The sequence below is a fragment of the Thunnus thynnus genome, chromosome 17 (genome assembly GCF_963924715.1).
Source record: "Thunnus thynnus chromosome 17, fThuThy2.1, whole genome shotgun sequence".
NCBI lineage: Eukaryota > Metazoa > Chordata > Actinopteri > Scombriformes > Scombridae > Thunnus > Thunnus thynnus.
The window spans coordinates 7349699-7372002 of record NC_089533.1 but is presented as its reverse complement, the minus strand read 5'-3'; the positions used below and the strand labels follow the sequence as shown (position 1 = coordinate 7372002).

The 22304-nt window shown below is 40.1% G+C and overlaps 1 protein-coding gene across 5 annotated transcripts in view; it reads right to left on the bottom strand.

Moving 5' to 3' along the window:
- Positions 1 to 1262: 1262 nt before the first annotated feature.
- asic2 (acid-sensing (proton-gated) ion channel 2) overlaps positions 1263 to 22304 on the bottom strand; it is a 406881-nt gene continuing 385839 nt past the window's right edge. For all 5 annotated transcript variants that reach the window (XM_067570533.1, XM_067570535.1, XM_067570534.1 and 2 more), the window contains 8 exons: positions 16461 to 16588; positions 13245 to 13395; positions 12825 to 12881; positions 7332 to 7485; positions 6111 to 6202; positions 4798 to 4877; positions 4090 to 4158; positions 1263 to 3336 (listed from right to left, as the gene is read on the bottom strand). In XM_067570533.1, the coding sequence (XP_067426634.1) occupies positions 3235 to 3336; positions 4090 to 4158; positions 4798 to 4877; positions 6111 to 6202; positions 7332 to 7485; positions 12825 to 12881; positions 13245 to 13395; positions 16461 to 16588 (833 nt within the window). In that variant the 3' untranslated portion in view covers positions 1263 to 3234. The remainder of the gene's footprint in view (positions 3337 to 4089; positions 4159 to 4797; positions 4878 to 6110; positions 6203 to 7331; positions 7486 to 12824; positions 12882 to 13244; positions 13396 to 16460; positions 16589 to 22304) is intronic.

Here is a 22304-nt window from a genome sequence, read left to right as displayed (position 1 = left end):
TTGGATGTTTTTAAAAGTAGCGACGCTTAATAAAACCTGACCAGCAAGCTAAATCAGGTTTCAAGTGGATTTTTCCGCCGCTGTGACGCGGGTTCTGCATTGTCCAAGCCGCTGTAATCATTTGAGGTTGAACAGAGGAACACTTCAGGCAATATTAAGAGCATATAGCACATGTGTCAGAGGGAAATTGCACCTTGCCAAGATACTGTACATTTGATCAAGCATGGCATGCTATTCTCCAGTTCTTTCTGCAGGAGTTGTCAGGTGCTTTGTACTGACTCACTCTTTGTATTATTTTCACCTCCCACATATAAAAGTTGAGACTGTCCCTGAGTGACTTCATAGGTCACTGTCCAGATCTACCAAGAAATGACACATCAATTGAGGACAACTGCTAGGCAACAGTGCATCAGAGTACCTCCAAGCTAGCTGTTTTCACTCTTCAGGCTAAGCTAAGCTAACCACCTGCTGGCTGTATTATGCTTAATATTTAATGAACAAATGTAAGAGTGTTAGTGTTAGTGTGTTAGAGTGTTCCCACCGATAAATTCAACTCCTTCTTCCTATATTGCCAGGTGTTTATTTATATCTTTTCTTAAAGGATATGGCTGCCGAATTTATGTATTTTTCTTATTGTCAAAAATCTCATGTAAGACTAATAACAGCGATCGCATTTTCAGTCTCCGGAGAGTAGTTCCGTGTTAGGCAGACACCCATGCGAATGTGCAGGAACGCGGGCCTGTTTACAGTGCTCTGCTAGCTTGTTGTGCTACATATCACAAGCTCTTGACTTGCACAGCTAGTGAAGCTCTGTAAACAGAACCATGTTCCCGTGCTAAATGGTGTCTGCCTTACACAGAACTACTCTCCTGAGTCTGAAAATGTGATTGCTGTTATTAATCTTTGAAGCTGTTTCTAAACAAACTACTGTAACTGTAGTCTCTGGGTAAAGGAATATGTCACCCTGTGCGACAGTGTGGCTCGCTGATGTATTTTAATAGTTTTTGGAAGGAATAAGATATATCAGGCTTTGGATACACACATGATACTTGTAAGAAGGATAAATTCATTGTGGGTTTGGCTTTGCACATGAGATTTGTTTAACAATAAAATAAATATAGAAGATCACCAGCCTTTTTATTAGGCCTTTTTATGTCTTATGTATAGCTTTGAATTGCCTTGTTGTCGAAACAAACTCGCATCGCTCAGCCTTGCTACAACAGGACGCCACCACTGCAAAACAACTTTTTCATTTTATTGTTTCACATTAAAAACACACACTGTATGCTGCATCACAAAATGAGAAAACGCTGTCCTGCGATAGCGATTGAAGCCAAAGTAGAGAGAAGAAACAGCCAGTGTCGTTGCCACCAGGAGTCGCTAGACACGTTTTGTCTCACACCCCTGCAGGTCGACTGAGGATTGTGTTCGTCTGAAGCCACAACATGAGATAGTACACAGCGACGGCAGTTTGAAGCACAGATGGGAAATCATAATTCAAACAGTCTCACAAAGCACTTGAATTCATTCCTACCTGTAATGTACATTACCATGATGACAGAGACCATGCTAGGATGATCATGGACTAGAAATAGCAAACTCAGATACACTAAATCTTCCAAATGGTCTCAACACAACCATTTGGTGTAAAGCCAACTGTTGTTTCTGAGGACACTGTAGATTCAGATGTTTTTGAAAAAGATGCCAGGTGCTCGCTTGACATTCAAATACCCCAAAATGCTACTGCCTGTTACATGACATTCTCACCTACGGAGAGCTGCAATTTGAGTAATATTACAAAACAAATGTGACCAATATGTAGTCACTTGTGGACCAGGTGTTGATGTTTCACCAAAGTTCTTTTAAATTAGATCTGCTTCAGGCATGTCTGCATGGTACCCGTTTTTATGAGAAAAAAAACACAGATATTTACACCATAATACAGCAGACCCTGTATCCTAAAAAAAATTCTGGCTGAACCGTCCTCATGGTACTTTTGCAATCATTTTTATAATCATGAAAATTATTTAAAATAGTCAAGCCAGGGTTATTGTTTTTGGTGAAGGACAAAATGATGACATCTTTGATAAAATGGTATAGCTGTCCAAAATGTCACCCCATTCTGTTAATGAAATATAATGGTTTGACAACACCCTGGGCATATTCTTTCACTGGAGCGTTTTGTACACGGCTTGCTGTCTGGCAGGCAAATAAATTCAGATTCCACCTCACTTAGCTGGGTGTTGTGGTGAGGTGCAGCAACCAGAAGCCAGTCATTTATTCACATAAATTAACAGTAAGAGTATGACATCCCTTTAAAGATGTCTGTCGAGAACAGCTTAGCACCCCGGGAGTCACATAGTAAACATGCCTTTTAGTAAACTGATTAAACTGAAACTGACAGGTGAAAAAAAAAAAAAAAAAAGCAAAATGTGGCCTACAAAATGTTTAAGATTTCACTCTGTTTTCAGTAAACAAAACAGAAAGTTCAGGTGTTTTTTTTTTTTTTTTTCCCTCAGTAATACTCACACATCACCAGCCCCCATTTTTTGATAAATCGCTCATTAGAATAGATTTTCAAAGATGGATTAGTCACATCTGAACTATGATTTTAAACAACCATATGTTCAATCTGTACATTCGAAGTTTGATATCTCACCTGGGCCCTTGTCATGGGCCGGTCCTGCAGATAGAGAGACAAATGGCACACATGTACAGTAAAGCAACACTGCAGTCCAACGTATGCATCAGCAAAGAGAGCAAGATAGATCAACGCATGCAGTTTGGACAGTTTGAAACCAATTTTTGTACAGTTCATTTTGGCAGTGAGCGACATATGAATGTGTTTGTTACATAGATATGCTGCACAGGGATGAGCCCCCCTCTGGGTAGTTGCCCCACCCAGTCTCTGAATTTCTGTGTGTGTGTGGATGTGGAGACACAGACCCCAATGCATGTCTGGCACAGCAGAGGCTGCCCTCCCACTACAGTACAGTGCAGGGTGACAGAGAGGGCTGATAAGTCCAGCCGACAGCTCCTTAATCCCCATTAGTGCCTCAGACAGGGCGGTGTGACAGAGCACAGCGCTGTCCTCAGACCAACCCTTGTATTTGTCCTTGTCTCTTCCCCTCCCCTGTAAAGGTCCTGCAGGGTGCCCAAACAGAGGACATAGCACCACCCAATGGAGGCAGCCTCTCGGTGTGTGTGTGGCTCTGAGGGGAAGGAGGGAGGGCCTCAGCAGGCAATCTCCTCCAGGGTGCCCAGCGTAGTCTGCAGGGGCACTGTCACAGTGTGGCTGATGGACTCAGAGTGGTTTGCCACCGGGTCACAGGAACTCTGGGAAGCAAGATTAAGAGAGTCTCAGTTCTAGGTCAGACCAGAAAGTAGCACAGCAAAATAAGAGTAAATAAGGTGGTGTTAGCTCTCTTGGTGACTACATGTGGGGCTGGTAGACAAGCTACTGTGGTTGGCGAGCTTTAGCCACTAACATACTAACAGCTTGGTCATTATCAGGACAATAAAATAACATGGTTGATTCAAGAGACGCATTTGTACCATTGATTTCTGTCTCTAAACCAGGACTCTTAAGTAACAGTTTATACTCAGGCAGAGCAATGCTGTATAAAATTGGATGGTGTGACACAGCTAATATGATATTGTAGCTTCCTGGATTTTAGAGTCTCTGCCTCCCCTCTGCCTTACCCCAAAGGTCAGTGCTTTCGAGCTGGTTTGCATTTGTTCAACAGCGAAAATTTGTGTGTCTAAGCTCTGCGCATGCAAATCCACTGATATCTGGGATTCAAATGTAGTGATTTTATTTTGGTCCTCAGGGAGTAAAAAAAGTATGCAAGGGTTAGGGGGTGGTTAGGATTAGGCTGCGTACAGGCCGACAACAGTGTACTGTCGGTCTGAACACAGTCTTACGGTTGCTAGGGTGCTCTCTCTATGCTTGTGTGGAGGGGTAAGAATGGGGCAAGGTTTGATAAGCATGATCAGAGGGAGTGAAATTACTCTCAATCTACACGCTCCACTTACACAGAGCACTCTGTGAAGGAGATTGACAAGTGAAGGGTTAAAGGCCGCTCTTACCACATCCTCTCCATGACTCTCCTCCTCCTCCTCTCTGCTCAGTAGATCCAGTAGTCTGTCTTTGACTACCTGCACGTCAGGAAATAAAAGTCACACAGACGTCATTCAGTCTGTAACAGACTATCTCCATGAGCTCTTCTTGTAATTACTGACTGCACTGCACAGGAACATTGGAGTTTAAGGTACAAAGTAATAAGGTGGCAAAATTATTTCAGCTTGAAGGTTGATAAAAGTTGCTTAGGAACTGCTTATGTTAGTGACATAAAGGTTTTGGATACCCATAACTCCATTATGCCCATTAAATTGAAAAAAAAAAATCAACCTTGAAAATTACTTTTCCTGTGTATTTCCAAAACCCTAGGGGATGTGGAGACTATTATGTGCTTTTCAGAACACTGTGCAGCTGAGAGCAGCATGAGAAGCTCTAAGGCTCACAATGGAGCAAAGGTAATGGAAAAGTACCATCACACAGTCCTTCATCTCAGTAAGGTCTGGGGTAAATTTACTTCTTTATCTGCTTTTTGTATCAGTGATACCGTTTCTGTTGTCAGAAATCAGTCAATGCTCTAGCTCCTCACTGAAAAACAAGAGCTATCAGGGTTTATTGCACCGACAAACACTGCAAGAGCCTGTAGAGGTGTTGTGTGCATGTGTTATTAGAACAGGTATATGAGAAAACAAGTGTGAAAACAGCAACTTTAGACTGACCTCATAAGCATAGTCGAACAGTTCTAGGATGGTGAGGATGCTGGCTCCAATGAACAGACCCATCTGACCTCCAATATCACCTGTAGAGGACACAGAGAGCAAGATATGTAGAGAGAAAGACTGAAAAAAGCTCAGTTGTAAACAGCATTACACCAAGGCCAAGAAAAATACTTGATTCCGACCGGCTGGCAGATGTTTGTTAAAGTTGTATGTGGTCAACTGTGGTCTGTGTGGTCGAGATGTGATCAACAGTCTCGGCATGAACATAGCTTCCTTAGTTTTCCTTTGGTTAGTGGCCACAGTACGAGCACAATAAAATTGCTTGAAGGTGTCCTTATATATGAAAATAGCAATAGCAGACTTGTAAAATGTCACTCAGTTTTGTGTCACGGTGTTCTCTGCCTCCAAATCATCTGCTATTTTCATTTATGTGAAACACCTCGAACCCGACAAGTACATTTATTTTTAAGACCTGACCTGTCTGGACCCAGCTGGTGCTGCCAAACCCAAGACCTGAAGCTACAGTTTTGCCCTATTTCATCCAATTACTAATCGTTGCTGGCAAGGCTAATGCAACACAGTGGCTACACTCTGTCTCTTTCCCTCTTCCCAATGGGCACTGCATATCTACTTGCGACTCAGACGACTGGCACAGTCAGAAAGAAAAAGAGACATTTCCCGATACATTTAATAACCAAACCAAATTCTGGCTAGAGCCCAAAGCTTTACGCAGAAAAACAATCCAATCCTGACCTGAATCTCCGTACTTCGGCTATATTTGTTCGGCAATTTAAAGGGTCACATTCAAAAATGAAAACAAGCAAGTGCAATAACCTTATATTCAATTGGAGCTTATGTAAAGGCTAATATCATTTATTGATGGTGTTTGTCTTGTAAGAACTGTCAAATTTATCTTGCTGCATAGCATTTCATCAGCTTTGTGTGGAGCCAAATCTGAATATTTTAAAAACTGTTTGTTTTTGGGAGGAAAAAAAAAACCATGTCATAGCTCCTCTGTTCCGCTGTGCTGTCTATCTCTGTGTCAAGGATGTATAAATAGCTGTAGGTCTGTAAGTCTGGTGGAGCTGAGCTATGGCTGACTGGTCGGTACAGTTGTCTGTGGTCAGGAAGTCCAGGGTTCAAGACTTGGAGTGGGAATTGTTACACCTATTTCCACTTTTATTCAAATACAAATACAAATAATTTGCTGCCTCAACAAATACAGATACAAATACTGGGCTTTCTGCACATCCCTAGAAAAAGCATAGCTGATGGAGACTAGATTCAGGCCTGTAAAATAAGAGTAAACCTACCCAGCAAGCCTGCCACCTCATAGGCTTTCTTCTGCTCGATGGTCTCATAGTTCAGAGCTTCAAAGAACACGTCCAACACCAGGATGTTGTCTCTGAAAAAGGTAAAATGAGACTTTTGGCCGAATGAATCCCACAGCATCAGGTGCTCACTTGGCAAGCAACACAATCATCAACAGTTTATCCATTTCCAACAGAGCTGTACAACCACAGAAACACCATCACTGCGTGGGAGGAGGACATGCTCATTGCAGTGGCTCGGCTTTTCACAGCCAGTCAAAGATACCCAGGCCTTTAAAACCAATATTTATAAGGAAAAAAAAAAGATAAAAATGTGGGCAGCAAAGAAGCTCAGTGGTTCGTAATGTTATCTGAAGGGAAAGCTTGATTTTACCTAGGTCATATTTGCATGGAGTTTGCTTGCTATTTTCCCTTTTTCCCTTTTTCATATATTAGTTTCCTGTGGATGCTCAGCAGTTAAACTGGAGACTCTAAATTGTTGGTTGGTGTGAATGTAAATAATGATGTGTTTGCCTGCCTTAGTGTAAGCATAATGTCTGAATATGGTAAAAAAAAAAAAAGAGATCAATTTAACTCACTGGGTGTCATTAGTGAATGGTTTCTCATTTTTTCTCTCTTAAATCTTTGTAAAAACAAATTAAGAAAAAAGGAGAAAACCCTACGTCTGATTTATGAAATGTGTGCAGGCCACTGATTTGTTTTTATCCCAATGATAAATTTACCATTTACTCATATGCTTGTCTTAAAATGCACATCTTTGTGAGTCAAGACTGTTCTTAACAAGCACTCTAATGATCTGAGTTCAGAATATTTTCTGATATTTTCCTTCCATCAGTTGTGTTTTTTTGGTATTTCATGAACTATGACACACAACAACCATAATGAGGATTTAATGAGAACAAGACTACAGCCAATCATTTTTACCTAGGTACGTTTTGGAAAAAATAAAACACTGATGAATCCCAAAAAAGAATCTATTAATGAAGATCAAATCTGTGCATTTCATTAATTGGGCCCATTGATTGTGTCAATGTATAGGTTTAAAGTACAGTAAATTCTACTGTACTAGCACTTAACAAGCAACACCATTACATTAAAGTATCATTCACCTGTTTAAAACCTCATAACTGCAGACCCATAAATACAGTAGATACATTAGCACCGCCTGCTGGTTGTCAGAACAGAGCAAACAACAAGACTTACGTAATATACTTCTCCGACTTGTTGAACTTCTTCTGCAGGTAGCGGGCTGAGGTCTTGCTGGGGATTTTGACCATGGACAGCTCTTTGTTGTAGCGCGTCATGTTGCATGGTGTCCTGCACATGCAGTTACTGCTCTCCAAAGCCGACAGTTTAGCTTCTCACAGGAAGTGATGGTGGGAAAATGGAACGGGGACGTGGGAGGATGAGTTGAAGATGATGAACACAGGAGAGAATGTGATAATAGCTCACATTGGTTAATGGTTCAAGATACCCACCACAGCTAATTACTTTTAATTAACCTCATCTTTGCAGTATGTGAGCGCCAATTATAACGTGAGCTCTTCTGGACACAACATACACATATTCACAGACATACTGAAACTCTAAGGCAGAAAACTACCTGCAGAGTGTAACAAAATATCCTGCTGGCATTGTGACTCGCAAGTAATATACCACCGCTTTGGATGGGAAGTTCCTGGTGTGGTTATGAATATTTTGCTTACAATATTCAAGTTTGACTAAAGCCTTAATCCCTGCGACAAGTCATATCCAACTGGCGAACAAAATATCTTCCCTTTTATTTGAAAAACCTTCGAATAAAAGGCTGGTGAAATAATAAAATGCAATTAAATGATCAACAGGAGAGCCTGCTGCACAAATGAAAGAATCTGTATATTAATTTAATAATAATACTTGCTGGTGAGACCACAAATGACATATGTTATTAAAAGTACAGGAAATGAAAAAAAGACTAAGTCTAATAAGGTCAGCAGGTAAAATTAATCTTAGATGATAGAGAAACATCATGTTATTTTAAAATATGAGAGTGATGTCTTGAATAAGACAGGAACTGAAGAAATCTCAAGGTAACTGTGAAGTCAGTATAAGCTTTTGAACTTTTCAAGTCTCTATAGAAATGATTCATTAGTCAATTAGTCGACTGACAGGAAATTAGCCCACAACAATTTTGATTTACTTTCCAAAGCAAAAATGCAAAATATTTGTTGCTTCCAACTTCTCCAACATGAGGATTTGCTGCTTTTCTCTGGTTCATTGTAAACAGAATATTTTTGGGTTTCGGAAAGAAAAAAAAAACTTCAGGATGTCACTTGGACTCTTGGAAATCGCATCAGCCATTTTTTTTTTTTTGAACTTATTTTATTTCCTTTTCTCAAGTGCAGTTGTACAGTACAATCAGCTTTTCAAATATTTACATTAATACAGGTGTAAATGAAGCAATGTTAAGGGTCCGTTCATGATTTTTGACCTTCCATCATGTGTCCATGTGTCCATCATCCATACAGCCATTATCAGTGAATGGGAGCCATTATTAGTGCATAAGTAAATAAAATGAATAATAATAAGCATCAGCCATTTTTAAAAAATTTTGTAGACTAAATGTCTATGGGAGAAATGATCAACAGGTTAATCCACAATTAAAATAATGATGAGTTGCTTTAATATAAATACTCATTTCATAATTTTTTCCTTTCTTTTTTTGTGTTTCAACAAGGCCGTTGTGAACTAAAACCATACTAATCTGAAATAACAACATGTTAAGCTGTGATAACGGTTCAAGATACACCACCACAGCTAATTAGTTTTAATTAGCTCCATCTTTGTAGTATGTTAGTGTCAACTGTATGTGTCACTTACTTTCACTGGTGATAAACAATAAAGCTTATTGCTCTCAAGCTAGAGTGTGGGTTTTATACATCTTCTGAGAGTCAGGAAAATACATCTGCCATCTCTTTAGTGTGACTAAAAGGAGAAGTCGCTCACACTGTATCATACCTCTCTGCATACAAATAACACGCACGATTTCACACGTGGCCCATTCATACTGCGGCGTCTTGAGTCCTGTAAATGTGTGTACTCCATAAAAGACTGAACAACAGCATAAAACAATGTCACTGTCAATGTCAAAAGGAGGAGAGAGAATGTAAAGCATTAAACACCCTCCAGCAGCGTTTGTGAAACAGCCTGACAGAGACAATGTCCTGATGCAGAAATGCCAGACTCTATTCAGGGCTCCGCCTCGTCAGTTACACTTAAATCTTGAATGCACTGGATGATTTTGCGTTAAGCCCACAGCCTCCTACATAACACCAACTCTCTCGCGGTGATGGTAATGTTAAGCGACACAAGCTTTTCAAATATAGCTCCATCAAAAGCTACTCTGGCGCCGAGGCCGCTCACATTCCTCACAAATAACTTTCTTAAGCTGAAGTCTTAATTTTTGAAGTTCCAAAGTTTAAATGCACTGAATTTCACCAGAGATTACCGAAGTAGTTTCTCACTACCAAAAAACTTCTCGATTTTGGACTTAAAAAGCTTTTTGGGATTTTAAATCTCCCCATGCATCCCAACCCCTTATTCTTTGAAAGGAGAAGTTAATGTTATCAGCCTTATTTCTCACTGAGACAACTCTGTGGCAGACCCGCAGATCACAGAGCACGAGGCAGCTATCCCCCACGGTGCACTAATAGCCGGCGGGGCCACACAGTCACGTAATTGAGAGAGGAAATTCAATATGGCCTCTCAGTGGTCTCCCATTTTTATTCAAATGAGACGTTATTGGATACACGGGAGCAAGGCCTCGTGCATTCAAATGATTGATTTCTTTCTCTAAGCCTTGCACCTTTATCCACCGCCTGCACTTTTTCCTCTCACACACACATTTAAAGCTAAAAGACCGAATTATCTCATTACATTTGGTCCTGGAAAGTTTTTTCATTGTATTAAATGTTAATGCAAAACTAGTTGTTAATAATAACTGTGTAAAAAAGTGTAAATAAATATCTTTTTGACAGGAAGACAACTGATATAACCACTTATTTAAGACAGTTTTGGCAGGATGGATTTCGACTTCAGCACCTATAACAGGCACTGAAAATAATTGTGTTTTCTCTCTGTCTGGATGCGTAATTATAAGCTGTCTGAGTTTCCTCAAAATCAAATGAAGAGATAAGCAAGTTGTTCACAAACAGATGCAGCTGTCTCCTATTAAAAAATATTTTTCGGTGCCGACTCCAAAACTTGAGTGACACAGTTATAGAGAGAGGAAAAAGCCAATCAAACTTTACCGTCTGAAATCTTCTCTGATGGGTATAGCAAATTGGCACTGAGTTTAAACTAGGATTCATTTGCATTCAATGATCCAGGCTGAGTGTGTGTGTGTGTGTGTGTGTGTGCGCGCGTGTGTAGGGATTGTGAAAGTCTCACTGTTCCAAAAATGAAGCCAATTACAGAAAAAGAGAGGAGAAGAAGCTGCCTGGAATAAGCACCAAAGCCATCTCACTCAGGTTTTAGGAGTCGACACTGAAAATATTTTTCGAAACTTGTGGTTTCGAGTGCATGTTAATGACACATTGGTGACTTACAATGAATGCTCTTATGGTGTGGGAGTTTACAGCCTTGATGCTGATTGCCTGAAAGTTTTGTTGCCCTTGGCTACATTCTTCTGGCTCTCCAGAAATAAATTTTTCCTTTAGGTGGGAGAGGTAGGGGCTGAGCGAATGCTGGTGTGGGAGGAAAGAAGGTTTTACTGATGTTTCTGTGACTCCTGCTGGTCGACGGTTATTTCTGTGGTAACGTGTACGTGCGTCACTGCTTACTGTAAGTGTGAATGAATTAAAGACACGGTTACAACGGAAGAGCGTTGAGCTTATGTTGTGAATATGTTGTTTATTTTAGTAGTTACCCAATAAAAAGTGAGTGAAACTCAAAACACAACCACACAAGAAGCTATTTTTTTTTGTCACTATTTCTGATAAACAAGGTCCGGCTGCAGTTTTGACTCCTGATTTTTTATAGTCAATGATTTCTTTGTGAACTCTTATGACACCAGAGAGGATAAATAAACACTTAAGGTGTGGGTCCATGAAGTGCTAATGATGTTTTGAGATTTCTGCCTTTATACGATTCAATGTGGTAGAGGTCTTCCCTTCATGGGTTCAAAGTTTTGGAGTGAAAATAATCTTCCAAAATGTTCACACTTTCTGCCTCGCACACACACACACACAAAAAAAATAATTTCCCCGGCAATTGTTATGGTGCAACACTGGATCAGAGCTGATAGAATGTTTGCTCAGATCCGCTCGGGTTACAAGACCTATTGACATACAGACTAGAGAACCATAATACAACAGGACCTTGCTTGACCTGTATTGTCTGACTGAGGTCCTGGGTCTTGTTTACTGAGTGGGCGCTTGAAGACCTTTGATCTATGTGGTGCTCACAGAATTTAAAAATCAACAGCAATGCATCTTTCCAGTAAAAATGTCCTTTTTGCTCTTGATAATCCACAGGAAATGTTGTCAATAGTTTTCATACGGACTGTTCCTTTAAAACTCTTTACAGCCAAGTCTGTGGACTATCCAGACTAATAGGGACGAAACGCTGTGCTCCCTTTAGGAGAAAATGTAAGTGTGTATGTGTATGTAAGCCCTAATACAGTAGACCAGCGACCTGCCCAAGGGTGGATCATACCTTTCACCCAATGCATTCTGGGATAGGCTCCGGCTGTCCTTGTGATCCTTAATAGGATGGAAACGAATGAGAAAACACCTCTTTATGATCCCGCTGCTTTGTAAGGCTAAAACCTAGACTTTTAAACACTTTCCAAGGAATTTAATTTAGATAAAATCAGAGAGAAACCGTCTCATCTGACTTTCATGAGCCTCTCTCAAGTGCACGGCCACGGCAAAAGTAAAATATTACACTTAGGTATCGGGGCAAATTCATAAAAAGTCAAAACCACGAAAATCAGATCAATATCTTAAAACAGCTAGATGAGGAACATTTAATAAAACTGACAAAGTTAATATAAAATTTTGAATTTTGAAGGAATGAGCCAAGGCTGCCAGAAACCTTTTACATGGTTGTATAATTTACATCAACGCAGGAAATATGACACATTATCAATCTGACTATCCATCCATTAAATTGAACTGTAATACTGCAGCCTCGATCCGCTCTGACGTCGGTTATTTACTTGATGAGGCCTTCACACAAGGGGGAATATTAAGATGACTCCTGTTCTCTTGATTAACCAGAAAGTAGTGACACACACACTTTCCACCATAAAAAGAGCACTCCTGTAGCCTTATTAGTAGAACAGTGCCGTGCCTACGTGCAGAGTTATTCCTTGACTGTACAATTCCCTTTTTAAATGAGGTCCAATTACAGACAGAGAGGATGTACAGTATGGCGGAGGCTGTCACTCATTCCTGATTTTTTTTTCTTTTCTTTCATCAGTGTTTTGGCATTTACGATGATAAACTGTAACTGCTCTTAAGTCGAGCCGTCTCAAGGTTTAAATTCTCTCCGATGTTGCTCGTTGATCTTTAAAGCAGGTTTAGCGTTAAAGCTCTGTATCAACAGGAGGAAAAAAAATTATCCTAATCCTCGCCGAGGCAAATAATTATATGTAAACCAGTGTACAGTATGTGAGTTTCGTCTTTGTGAGGTTGTGTGTGTATGTGGACTTACCAAGGGCAGGCTCAGCGCAGTCTTTGTACTGCTCAGGCGTACAGTATGAAGCATCACCTAGGAAGAATATGAATGAAAACTTAATAAGAAGAATTCAGTCAATGTTAGAGTTTAAACATTAAGTCCTTGGAAGACTCTCCAAACAAAGTGTAATCAGTTGGATGAATCTAGAAACAAATGTGAGGCGCAGCACCTTTTTCCTGCCAGGCACATAATCCCAAGGCTTTTTTAAATGCCGACACCTAATCCAGTATTGACTTGTCATATCAATATGAGCCTTCTCAATGCCGTTTAATCTCACATAAAACACTGCAACCTTGCTGAAAACTCCTGTTGATGAATACATGCTCAATACACCACCCACAATGTCAGGATGTTCCTTTTTTTTTCTGAAGTTAGTACAGCAGCGGTGGTGCTTACCTGGCATGTGCACCATCCTGCAGTTGCAGTTCTCAACGATGTAACGTGTTTCACAGTCGATCCTACAAGCGGTTACGCTGTAGACCTGGAAGAAGCCAGACTCCAGAGCCTTCGACTCGCACTCTCCCCACGGGGGAGGCAGGTAGGTCAGCTAGAAAATGAAAGAGGAGATTTCAGGTTAGTGGGGAAGCAAGATGGATAACTACAAAATATAATAAATACATAGAGAGTATATGTATTAAATCCAAAATGTGGACAGCAGCTCTCAGAAATGCGTTCCTTAGTCCTTGAAACACAGCCAGTGTACCAGGCGGTGCAGAAAACAATTCAACAGATAGCCAGACTCTGTTGGAAAAAATCCCATAACACCCAGCTACGGGAGCACAAAAACTCCAAATGTTCTCCTAATGCTCCTGCCGCTCTGAAGACTGGGACAGCAGATGAGGAACGAGGGATGCCGGGCCGAGCAGTGTGAAGGCCCATCTGCTCTACAACATAAGCAGAGCGCACTTGCCACGCACTCAGTATCTATCACCCACTCTGTTCCCCAGTTCCCTACGTTGTCATCACAATGCATCCCGAGCGAGGCATCTCCCTCTGCCAAAAGAGCAATTTTTTTGGATGAGGCATAACACAATATCCTGCCAGGTGAAATTTGGCAACGGTTTACTTGTTAGTACTGACAGAATTTGAAACCGTACCCCTCCTATCGAGCAATGTTGTTATCTATGCTTTCGAAAGAGTTTGATGCTGTAGGTCTACGGATGCAATCACTATCACCGACACTCGGGACAATAAATTCAAACACAATCCAAACAGCAATCAAGTATGCTGAATATTTGAGAGTCCCAAAAGCCTCTGGCCATTTCTGGGCAAGGCTATAATGTCTCCTGTGATAATTAAACATGCCCTCCCTGATGCCAGCAGCAAGCGCAAGCAATAAATACCGGCATCTTGACGCTATTAATTTTATTAGGGACTTAAGAAAGGTGCTCTTCAGCAATCCTTAACCTTTAAAATCACCTTCACACCTCAGCTAATCTTCTCTTCTGGCCTAATTAGAGTCAACTGTGGCTGATTCCAGATCTGATTATTTCTCCGTAATCAGATAATCCGAGGTGCTCAATATCACTTTTCACTGTGTTGGGACCTGCTGACCTGATTATGGTCTATCTAATAAGAGCTGAGGCCTGTGCCCCACTCAGTGTTTTATTAATCAATATTTCATTCCCATTATACCGCAACAATGCTTTAATTAGGCTTTATAATTTGGTCAGTAAGGGACATTGTTCAAAAAGTTGGATTTAAGAACAAGGTGGTGCTTTAATAAGGTCATTGTTTTTGCATTGGTTGGGTGAGCTGAGACTGAGACTTCTGACTGCAGGTTGGACCTCAACATGAAATCACAAATTTCAAAAAAATGCCCTCTGCTGTGGGGTTTTTTTTTTTTTTTTTTTCCTGACAGCACAGAGCTATACTGAAATACAAAGACCCTGAGCTTGAATCAAGAAGCAGTAAAGGAATAATGGTATAATGGAGAGTGTTTTTTTTTCCTTGGGAAGAATGACTTTCCAAGTAACCAAGGGAGCACCCTGTCTTTTAGCTTCAGTCAAAAAAGCCCACAGAGAGGCAATTTCTATGTCTGGAGAGCTCAAATCTAAAATTGTCTGCCTACGCTTGAGGACTCATTCAGCCTTTACCACAGGCTTTGTAGTTTTGTGCCTTACATACTTGATGAAGCATCTTTGATCTAGGCCCGATATTATTAGCCAAAATTAGTTCATTTAAACTCTTTGTCAAGGTCATTTTCACAGGCAGACTGATTGGTATCCATTATAAAGATCCGATAATCACCAGTTTTTTTTTTTATCACTCTCCACAAGGCCCCATCCCGAATCTCTGCCCCAGATACTCTACCCAATCATCATTATCGTGATTGTTTTTGGACATGTTTGAAAGTGCCCTCAGGTTTTCTGTAGAAGAAGAATCTTGAAGAGACAGGTGGGAGCTTCTCACAGTAAGAGGGTTTTCTCAGACTTAACACAAAGTGCAACTCTGCATTAATTAGCCGGAGCTAAATTTACAGTGTTTCCCGCTGTGCGTGCTTGTGGAGAGGGGCAGTGTTTTCGCAGCAGGCAAGCAGAGGAGGGTCTGTCTTCGCCCTGCCAGTCACAGAAGTGGGCTGACAGATGAGCAGAGACTGAAACCCTGGAGGCTCATTACCCAGGAGGCCTAACCACATCTCTAGATCTCACTCTGCTCCTCCCTGGCTGCCGCTGAGGCGACTCTCTGTATCGCAGCACCACATCGAGCTGTCGTGAGGCGAGATTTCACCTAAACTGTGTTGAATTAAAACTGAACTCCTCAATATCTGTGTTATATTATCTGCTATTTCATTCACCCTCACTGAAAGCCAGAGTTGCCAAAGGAAAGGAAATGTAATTGTTATGCCAGAGGACATCTAAAAAAAAAAAAAAAAAAATAGAGGGCAATAATTAATCTTGACAGAAATCTGTCTCCTCAGACAAGGACAAGGACTGGTGAGCCAGACAATACCTCTCCCAAAAATTAACTTGGAGGCAGAAAAACAGAAAGAGGTAGACAGAAAGAAAATAGAGACATAAGCAACGGCAGAATTAATAACCTTAGAAAAATGACACAGCTGAGAGGAGTCAAAATATAGGGACACTCAGCTCGGCAGTTTAGAAACACATTTTCCTGTAGCTTGCTCAGGATGGAAAAGAAAAAACCACCGTGTAAAGTGGAAACCTCCAGTGACAGAGAAAAAAAAGGCTATTAACATCAAAAATGTTCAGCTGTGTATATTTGTGAGACCTGCAGCCTTTAATATCAGCCTTGTGTGATGGAACAAAGCTTCAGTGTGATTGAGTGGGGCTGAGTTAGAGTGAAGCACCTCTCTATCAGCAAGGTCAAAGCCACTGACAGAGAGGGAAGTTATCATTTGTCAGTCAACAATCACCAAGAGACCACAGAGGCCAATTGAGGGTCCAGAGGGTATTGAGACACGCATACATGCACACAATCCCATCATGCCTGTTATGGCAAGTTATTTATCACAGATTTTTTTTTTTTTTTTTTTTATCTCTTGAGCGATAAGCCGAACGTGAGGATTAGTGGTGAAAAACAGCACAAGGAAGAGAAATGATTATAAAAAGCTATTAACCGTGTATCAGCGAAAGACAGGGTCACACCTACCCTCTGCTCCTGTGTGGCTACAAAAGTCTGGAAGCCAGGGGCCACGCCAAAGCCCAGCTCGTGAACGAACGGGGGCTCCACCTGGCTGTGGATCTGCACCCGCACACCTGCCTCGAAGGCTGTATCCTCTGGAAAGAAGACAGATGGAAAGATCCGGTTAGCTGATTTATTCAGTCAATAAACAAGAAGAAATGTGCAAAAAAAAGAAAAGAAAAATATGTCTTTGGCTTTTTGACTGGTTCATATGAACTGCTTATGGAACAGAGGCACAAAAAAAGCTATTTACACTCAGCAGATGCTGGTACACAGAGTCAGAAACTGAAATTCATGTTTGAAACCTCTCAGCACCTGGGGCTTCTGGCTCAAGGATTGCTTTTAAGAAGTCTTTATTATAGCACACAATTTCTTAGATGTGCTATTTGATTTGTCTTGACATCAAGTACAGGTAGTGAGAAAGGCTCGTTGCTGACTCCAAGGACCTTTATCTTGCCATTCAGAGCACTCATATGCACACACACACACACACACAGGTGCGTGGGCAAGGGCGAAGAGAGACATTACATTTATGGGAAAAGAGAGAGCAGTCTTTGTAGAAATCGATAACGCTCTCTCTCCATGTCCTCACATTCACTAGTGTGCTCTCGGACATTCAAGGCTTCCCCAGGCCACCTGATCAGCCAGACACTTCAGGGTACTTTGGAACCAAGACATCGTAACCTTTCAGCCTCACAAGATATACACACACACATACACAGCAGTATAAACCCACTAGGACACAGTCATCAATCAAACATCTACAGCAACTGATAAGGCAACAGCTTGGATGAATTCACATGAAAAAAAAATAAAAACAGAAGAGGGATACAAGGGATGAAACATACTTTTTTTGGGTTGTGTGAGTAAAAAGGAGAAGAGAGGGCATAAAAGAGGGGAATTAATCATGTTGTGTCCTATTCTATGCAGCGTCTGTTCTGTCCTTTACATTTTAGTATCATGTCCTGTGTATTAATGAAGGTCTTGTGCTGTTATGAGGTTGTCAAGTCTTTGGCCTATCATTTATGTCTCATTCAGCACTGTCCAGCTCAGGGACTTGTCCTTTTTAACATGTTCATTGTACCATTATGAAGCCATTATCTGCCTGTGTATTCATAACAAAAAAAGGAGCCATGGCACATTGCTGCATTTCTTGGCACATTGCAGCCACCTGTACATCAGTAGAATAATGTGAAACAATTGGCAGGAACGTGTATCGCCATCACCCAGGTGCACATGCACATGTGTTTGCATCCTTGTGCAGGTGCATGAGACAAATGAAATTATTAACTAATGTTACTAGAGGTCAGACACTCCACAGGGTGCCTTTAAGTGGACAATCAAAAATTACACCCATATGTCATGTCACTGTTGTGCCTCCACCTTCTGGGAGGGCTTTTCCACCAGATGTTGGACCCTGACTGCAGAGATTTGCTTCCATTCAGTGACAAGGACATTAGTGAGGTTGGCCACCGATGTCCCGCAGTCAGTGTTGCAGTTCATCCCGAAGGTGTTGGATGGGGGTTGAGGTCAGGGCTTTTGTGCAGGCCGGTCAAGTTCTTCCACATCAAACTTGGAAAACCAATTATTTCTATGCCTCGCATTATGCACAGGGGCATTGTCATGTCGAAAATGGAAAGCGACAAACACAAACTGTTGCTGCAAATGTTGGAAAGGCGCTATCCTTTAAATATTACTGCATGGTGAAGCTTTAACATTTCCTTTAATTGGAACTAAGGGACCCAAAGCATGAAAAACAGCCTCAGGCCACAAGTACAAACTATGTGAACAGGGTCGTCTCTTATTTATAGTTGGTTGACTTAATCCCACTGCCATTCAATGACACTTTGTCACATGATTTTGCCATTATTTATTGTTAATATAATAATATAGCATGTTATAGGAAAGCATATGATATTCAAGAATGTGCCCTTACAATGCTTTTTGGCATGATGCTCCATTAGCAGCCATAACACAGCTAATGTGAATCTCATACAATTAGCTACTGTTGTCCAAAAACTATTAAAAACACATAAAAGAGCCGTATTGTTGCACTGGGTGACATATCCCTTCATTAAAACGAACACTAGACAGTGTAAACAAAGAACCACGTCCCTGAGTCTCCATAGTGATGTCTGTAAACACAAAAATGATTCAGAATCAACTACGACAGCCTTGTTCATTGTAATAAAGGAGTATGTCGCCCAGTGTGACTGTGTGGCTCTTTTGTGTTTTTACATAGTTTTTGTTTGAGAGATCTATGGCAAAGAGGAATGAGCAAATACAATAACTTAGTAGCAGACATTCATTATTGGTTTTGGTTCTTGTCAAGGAATTTGTTGATAATTATACAAAAATAAAATAACAACAGTTTTATCCAAGTTTGTTTTTAGTCAGAAACTCAATAACATAACTGCTAAATGCAGCTTTTACTACCCTTTATGACCAATAAGCAGCACTATGGTCACTGTTTCAACTGATCCTTCCCCTGTTGCACAAAAATATGCATGTATTTGTTCAGCTGTTGAATGCTGCAATGTTAATGCCAAAAAACATCAGATGTGTACATTTGTAAAACAAAGTGCTCCCTGAAAGATAAACATTCACACTCTAATTTATTGGCTGCATATGTAATGGTCTCAATCTCTGAAATTTGAAGGGAGTACTGGATAATATTAGAACAGTTGAGAATGGACTGATTATGACTTCATGCAGAAACTTGGCATATTCTCTGCTATTACTGGCTGCATTTAAAAAGCTTTTTGCTTTTACCAATACATGAGACATTCAACATGAACAAAATGCCAAAATAATGATCTAAAATCATCCACTGTTATTTATACACCGTACTACATGACATTAAACAGGACCAAGAAGAGGCATGTAAAGGTCTAATCAGGTGCAGGTTGGGTCTCGGGTCGGTAGGTCCAACACCTGAGTGGATCTGCTATCAGCTCTGATTACAGGGTGTATCAAAATCATCACAGGAGAAAAATATGTCTTTTGGGGTGATTTTACATTGATTTTTAAGACATGTGTCTACTCTTTCTGACTGAGGCTGGTTGTTATGTTGTTTGGCATCACGCTGCTGCCAGTGTTGGAGTTGCTCTGTTTGGGTCAAAGGCATTTTGGATCGGGTCTGATCATCTTTGGGTCTATTTTAGAAACATATTGACTGTCTTCAGATCAGGCTTCATTTTTTGAAAATACTTCTATGTACGAGGAGGGACCCTATGATTCCTGGAAGCCATCGATAGCACGGGAGTAGGGTGTAGTTATTAGATTTGCCACTAGGTAGTGTATGCCTACAGCTTGGTTACATTAAAATTGGGAGTGAAAGACGGAAGATTCACCACCATGAAAAAAATCCATGAAGAGAAGCACTGGGACAAGTATATCACATCTCAAAGAGAGTACTTTGAAGGAGGTTAGAAAGGTACTACTGAAAGATTTATACCACAGTTTTCTCTAACAATTCTGGGATTTTTTGGGTCCCCTCTTTATGTCTGTAGATTTTTTTATCAGTCTGTTTTAAATGAAATCCAAAAGTTTGGACCAATGTAGACCTCTGGTCAGGACAAATGGGGCATTAGGTATTGAAAAGAAACAAAACCATGGGTGAAATTCCCACTAGGGCTATAACTATCTATTATTGTCATTGATTAATCTGCTGATTCTTTTTTCCTTTAATCAATTAATCTTTTGGTCATTGAAATGTAACAGTCAAGTCCAAAGTGATGACTTCAAATGTTTGTCATATAAGAGTATCAATTGAGAAGCTGGAAGTACACAATGTTTGCCATTTTGCTTTGAAAATTATGCAAATGATTAATCTATTATCACAATAATTGCCAGGTAATTTTCTATTGATTGTCTAGTTGGTTAATTGACTGATTGTTTCACCTCTAATTATCACCCAATATTCCTATAATACACTAGATTTACTACTTGTTACACTCTAGTCAGATGACCAAATTGATTATATTTTTTCAGTGTATAGACCAATCAGAGACCAATCAGTGATGATACAAACACAGAGAACACTGAATAAACTGATATCTGCAGAGTAAATAGTGATTAATTGAGACACTGGATTGGGACTGTTTTATTTCACACAACAAGACATTCATTTACCCAGAACAAAATAGCAACGACACAATGATATCTTACTTAGTGGGGGTGAAAATGAGTATCTGTATTTGTGCACTGTGTGTTTGTCTGAAGGAAACAATGAGAAAATGTGCATGTGTACGTGTTAAAGATCAGAGCCAACGGGGGCCTTGTTGCGCTTGTTTTTGCTCCAGTCAGTTCAGTTCTCCTCATCAAAAGATGATCAAGAGGTTCATGGATAACAACGTTTGTTATGTCTGACCGTAACTTCAGCAGAATCAAAGATAGCTCCATAGATTTGTTGTTTCCATGTGTTTCATCTCCGCTATCACACTCATTTGACTTAAAATCACTCAACAAAGTAAGAGGTGCGGACTACATTACGATGCTATCTGTTGCTACAATCCTAACTTAGATCTTGCTGCTTTGTATGAAAGTGAGTAAATTCAAGTGGTGTTCTGGTTTCACCTCTGCTCCCCTTCAGCATTACAAGTGATTCTAAAAAACATGAAAAGGGAAAGGAGAAGATCATCTGGGGTAAATGAGAAAATATGTCTGTGCATGCATGAGTGTAGAAATGTTTGTCAGAAACAAACATTTTTCCCCAGTTTTCTGTCACATTCAGGACTGGGGCATGTCAGGCTCGGTTTGTGTTGTGGATTTAATGTGTGACAGTTGAACATATGGAGATCAGAGTCAGTTGTTGGCAAGCTGAAGCAACATTTCAAGCGTATCCTCAATGGGTGTCTCTCTTTATGTAAAGCATACGTTTGGTGATAGTCTCTGTTTTTCTTACTGTTTAAAAAAAAACATGACCAAAGGCAACAATGAATTGATCCTAACAGGTGTTATCTCTGTGTCCAAAGTGTCCCTCTGTGCCATAGAGCTCCATTGTTATCCAAAAATTATTAAAGACATCAGTGAGTCTCGCTGCTGCACTGGCATGATGTGTTCTTTCATTAATGTGAACACACACACTGTAGTTTATTTGAAGTCATACATCATCCTGCTGCCTGAAATACTCACTAAAGCACCAAACGTGTATTAATCCGCTACTGAAATTGTTCCCAACAAATACATGATTTAATCCTGTTTGAGTAACGTTTGCTGAGAACAGTGCCCACCTGTTTTTTGGAAATTTCTTAGCCTTTTTTTTTTTTTTTAAAAAAAAGAAGCTATAATTATACATCTATTTACATGAGATATATGGAGGAACAGCATGTAAAGCGTTTCATTAACTGATATCTAATTGGACAATAGAAACAGGAATTAAATGATTTTACAGATTAATTAATTAATCCATAAATAAATAACATATCATGTGTATTAATTACTCTAGATATCTGTTAATGAAATGTTTTGTAACTATTTCCCTGGCACATTTGGTCCTCCGTACAGATAGGATAGGGAAGTCTAAAAGGTCTGAGATGTTTTGACAATAACAGAAATATAAAATAATTTCCAGCCTTATACTTTAATTATTAAAAATGTTAAATACTTAAGAACTGAGAGCAAATGTGTTTGATGACTGCATTCACTCATTTCTTATTTATTTTATCTTTTTATTTTCCTATCACTATCGAGATGCTTCTTTCACTATTATATTGTCTGTTGTTGCTATTATAAAACTCAATATACTATTTTTCACAAAACAAACAACTCAACATGTCCACACTTGACCTTCAAAATTCATTCTTGACC